At 45.6% G+C, this 4,174-nt stretch overlaps 2 protein-coding genes across 4 annotated transcripts in view; one reads left to right on the top strand and one right to left on the bottom strand.

Annotated features, from left to right (window-relative positions):
* Positions 1-673, bottom strand: part of LOC119355471 (FBD-associated F-box protein At5g60610-like) — a 3,862-nt gene extending 3,189 nt beyond the window's left edge. The window contains exon 1 of the mRNA XM_037622274.1: positions 404-673. Within this exon, the coding sequence (XP_037478171.1) occupies positions 404-457 (54 nt within the window). The 5' untranslated portion in view covers positions 458-673. The remainder of the gene's footprint in view (positions 1-403) is intronic.
* A 136-nt stretch (positions 674-809) lies between these two features.
* LOC119355472 (ribonuclease H2 subunit B-like) overlaps positions 810-4,174 on the top strand; it is an 11,252-nt gene continuing 7,887 nt past the window's right edge. The window contains exons 1-7 of one of the 3 annotated variants that reach the window (XM_037622275.1): positions 810-946; positions 1,175-1,290; positions 1,494-1,550; positions 1,726-1,827; positions 2,293-2,369; positions 2,464-2,587; positions 2,936-3,000. In XM_037622275.1, coding sequence (XP_037478172.1) covers positions 1,236-1,290; positions 1,494-1,550; positions 1,726-1,827; positions 2,293-2,369; positions 2,464-2,587; positions 2,936-3,000 — 480 coding nt within the window. In that variant the 5' untranslated portion in view covers positions 810-946; positions 1,175-1,235. Of the gene's footprint in view, positions 947-1,120; positions 1,291-1,493; positions 1,551-1,725; positions 1,828-2,292; positions 2,370-2,463; positions 2,588-2,935; positions 3,001-4,174 lie in introns of all 3 variants that reach the window. The other 2 variants (XM_037622277.1, XM_037622276.1) reach the window with 2 other exon arrangements.

The raw sequence follows: 4,174 nt of genomic DNA on the forward strand, positions 1-4,174 counted from the left end.
GCAGTTGCTTCAATAGATATTAACTTTTTTGCATAATAAATTTCACGAGATGAACGCATAGCATTGCTTGAAAATAAAGATAACACGTGACATCAATCTTAACTGAACATTGAACGAAGGGCATAACAAAAACATGAACTAAGATTCAGTGTGACCATTCCCAGGCATTCTGGCAAGTTCTTCCTATTTTGACTTATTCAACACCGCATGATGTTTCTAGAAGAAAAAAGGAACATATATCATGGCATAATGAGCACTCTAACATTTTCAATTGAAAAGGGTGGACTGAACAACACATCTACAATTTACCAGACTAACAAAAGGGATCGAAAGAATCGAATCATAGTCATACAGATTGGGTATGCACAAAGAAGGCGCTAGAAATCCAACGAGGAAGTGGTACCTTGTCCATGGAGACGTTCCGCGCCCCTGCTGATCCCGCCGCGGATTTCTCCATCCGAGTCGGGGTTTACTGGCTAGGGCTTGAACTTTGAAGCAGCCCTGGCGGGGCAAGGTGGACTCGGGATTCAAATCGCTGCAGGCGCCGTCCTCGATCCAAGCGCGGGGTACGGCCACATCGAGAGTTCCAGCTCCGTCAAACCAAGCCAGGCCGCCGACCAGCGGCCATCCTCGAGAGGACCGACGCCGACCGGCAGCGTCAGCGCCAAGTTTTTTTTTTGACCGGTGTCAGCGGCAACGTGGGCTTGGACTCTGGGCCGTCAGGGCTTTCTATGGACAGGTGGGCTGAATTAGGCCCATGGACGCACAGAGCAGGGCAAGGGCAAGGGCAACGCTGAAAAGTGGAGACGCGGGAGGCTAGGCCGGCGTGGCGCCAAAACTAACCCTACCGCCGTCCCCTTTCGTCTCTCCTGCCGGCGCGACGCAGGGGCGAAGAACTCGGAGTCGGAGAGGCAGTACCCCCGGCGACCTTCCTGGCCCTCCTCAGGTACGCATTCCACCGCCGACTTGTTCCTTGCCCCAATCCCTAATCCCTGCGCACTCCGGTGCCCGGCGCCACCAACGCTGCCGCGTGATCTGCGCGTGGAACCAGCGAACTGAAATTGGCGAGTTCTTTATGCTTGGGTGACCCTTCTCTGTTTTTGTTGTTATTGTTGTACAGATCAATGCAGTCTTATGTAATTAGTTCCTTTTTGGATTAATCTGAACGATGCAGTAGAACCAGAACCCAAACCGTGCACCAGTAACAAAGCTGAAGGGGCCAACGACCACCACTGATGGCGTTGTGGTGTGAGAACATGGCGTTGCCGCCCCGTGTCCTTGTCGCTCCCCGTGAGTTCCCCAATCCCCTCAACATTTCTAGCATTGTTTCCACTGCTGTATGGTGTATTCTGTTTTAAGCACTGTTAGTTTGTGTGGCCTGGTTGGAAGGACAACAGGATGTAATAAGTCCGCTAGCGGGTGATCGCCTCTAGCAACCGATTTGTGGTGCGAGACCCATATTTATAATCAGACTCCATTGTGTTTCTTTGCAGGCCCTTCTGGTGCCAATGGTCAAGGGAATATTCTATTACTTCGCCATCCAAAACTAGGTGGCCAAGCTTACTTACCTCAGTATAAGTTTCTGATCGTCGAGGACATAGAAAAATACATGATGATGCTTGTGGCTTGTGATTGTTTATTGCCAATTTAGAGTAGTTCTGTTGTAGAAGCATCCTTTAAAGATAGACCAACAGCTTGCATTGACTCTTCCTTATCGTCAAACAGAAGAAGAAACACAGTATCTGTTCACTGACGGCCAACTTCATGAATTCAATTGGTTTAAGGAGCGTTATGGTTCTTGGTTCCTGGGAGATTATGTCTGTGAAGGTATGGTAGAAGCATAAACCAGCCATGCAGTTTTGCCATTGCTCTGCAAAACTTGATTTACTTTCCTTAGGGGTGAAGCCCATATCTTATTGTTGTTTCGTATAGGCAGCTTATATGGTTTGTTACCTTGCCTCAGCAAACCTGCCAGTTAAAATTTATAACCCAAGAAAATCAGATATCGCCTTAGTTTTAAGGAACATGATAATATAAAGGAATGATGATGTTCTTCTCATTCTCTATTTTGCATATCATGTACTCCCTCCGTCCCAAAATTCTTGTCTTAGATTTGTCTAAATACGGATGTATCAAGTCACGTTTTAGTATTAGATACATCTGTATCTAGACGAATCTAAGACAAGAATTTTGAGACGGAGGGAGTACAACACATCAACATAAATCTACTTTGCTTCTGCAGTGAATTTCAATGCCTAGTTTTGCTATTGAATCCTGCTTTCCTTCCTACAGATGGTAGCATTTACTATTGCACACTTGTTGACCCCATCTTTGTTCTTCTACCACTTTTCGAAGCTGCACGTATGTCGGTATGTGTGGTCAAAGATAAATTTTACAGTACATGATTCTTATTTCATCATCTTTTTTTTCAATTTAAAAGCAATTCCTTTCCCTGTGTTGCAGAACGGTAAGGATCTGGGAAAATTCAGACAGTTGGATGAAATTTTATACATCGAAGGTTATCCTGGATATCAGCACCTCATGAGTATAGCAGGAAAGCATATGGAACTGGTTTGTGAAGTTAAAGGCAGGTCTTTGGAATATGCATTTAATGTACAATTACAACTATATCAAGTTGCCGTGACATTGTTAATTACTAGTACTCCCTTGCAAGTTGCAACCTGACAGTTGTTCCCTTTGACCACTTGCTACTGCTTGTCTTCGAAACTACACCATTACTACGTTAGACAGTTCATACATGTGATCTTGTTTTCTTTTTCTTGGATGGTGGTTTCTTACCGGTTGTGCTGCCAGTGCCAGACACTATCTTTTACCATCTTTTGTTGTTTTTGGCACAATTTATTTCTCTACTTACATACTATAAGAACATATCCGATAGTTCTTACAGAATCATTTGATGTTATCTTTGCTGCAGAAGTTGCTAATATGAAGTTCTTCAGGCTAGATGATTCCAAGGTCTTAACTTGGATGTGCTGTAAGGTAGGTTGTGTCAGTTCTTACTCTACCAACTTTCATTATGCTCCCCTATTGATCTTTATCCTTGGTGGAGAAGGCTAGTTCTGCATTGCATTTTATGAAAGCAATGACATGAACTGCAGTTAGGGTGGGAGGTACACCATACCACATTAAGAAAACATGCACACTTATCTGATTATTGAAGTCACTTAAATGTTTATTGTTGTTTGCCCTGAACAAGGGTGTTAACAATGAAGTCCCAAGTTCAGACTACTAAGGGTCTAAGGCATAATTCGCCCACACCATTTTGTAGTGTGCTTTGATTAGATAGGGTTGTATAAAAAGGCAGGTTCAGAAAACATTGACCATATTGGACACTTCGTAGGGTATGCATGATTTGTGCTTTATTTGTCATATCCAGAACCATAAGTAACTTACATACCTCCTGCCCTAACTGCATCCAGTGGCTGGCCCTCGAAAGGATCGAGTTAATAACCAGCACGGGCCGTGGCATCTCCGAAGAGCGCAATCTCCATATCCCCTATAACATAAGGATGATGGGAGATAACACTCCCTTCATCTTGCCAAGGCCTACACTCTTGGCCGCGCTCTCGATCCAGATGTTGGAGCTATCGTCGGCTTGCAGTGCGATCAACTGAAGGGAGAACTTTGCGAGCACCTTGCCACACTTATGAGCGAAGCAGCCCTTGAGTAGGCGTGGGATTGTCTCATTCACTTGATTGCAGTGCAGAGAGGGCATCCGCTGGGGTACTGCAATCCTCTGTGATGAAGATGTCAGAGAGCAATTGCTGAGAAGGTGACGAGTGTTCACTGTAGTGACCACTAACTAGTGAGCAGCAGTCCTACAGCATGATCATCTGAATGCAGGACAATAAGGCTGCTTAGAGCATGTCTAACAGAGCCCTCAAACTGGTCAAACCCTCAAAATAACTGCCAGTTTGAGGGTTGAGCAGAAAAAAAGGCGCAGATCAGCACCCTCAAATCCCTAAACCCTCAAAAAAAATTCCAGGTCGAACCCTCAACTTTGAGTCCAACCTGCACTAGTGAGGGTTTGGGCCAATTTTCCAGGCCGAACCCTCACTCGGTCAACGTCCGCGCGGGAGGGAAATTTCCCCCACCTTCCTCCCTCCTCCTCCACCCAACCTCGACCCGCCGGCGCCGGCATCGCCATTCGGCC

This window comes from Triticum dicoccoides, chromosome 2A (genome assembly GCF_002162155.2).
Source record: "Triticum dicoccoides isolate Atlit2015 ecotype Zavitan chromosome 2A, WEW_v2.0, whole genome shotgun sequence".
Classification (NCBI taxonomy): Eukaryota; Viridiplantae; Streptophyta; class Magnoliopsida; order Poales; family Poaceae; genus Triticum; species Triticum dicoccoides.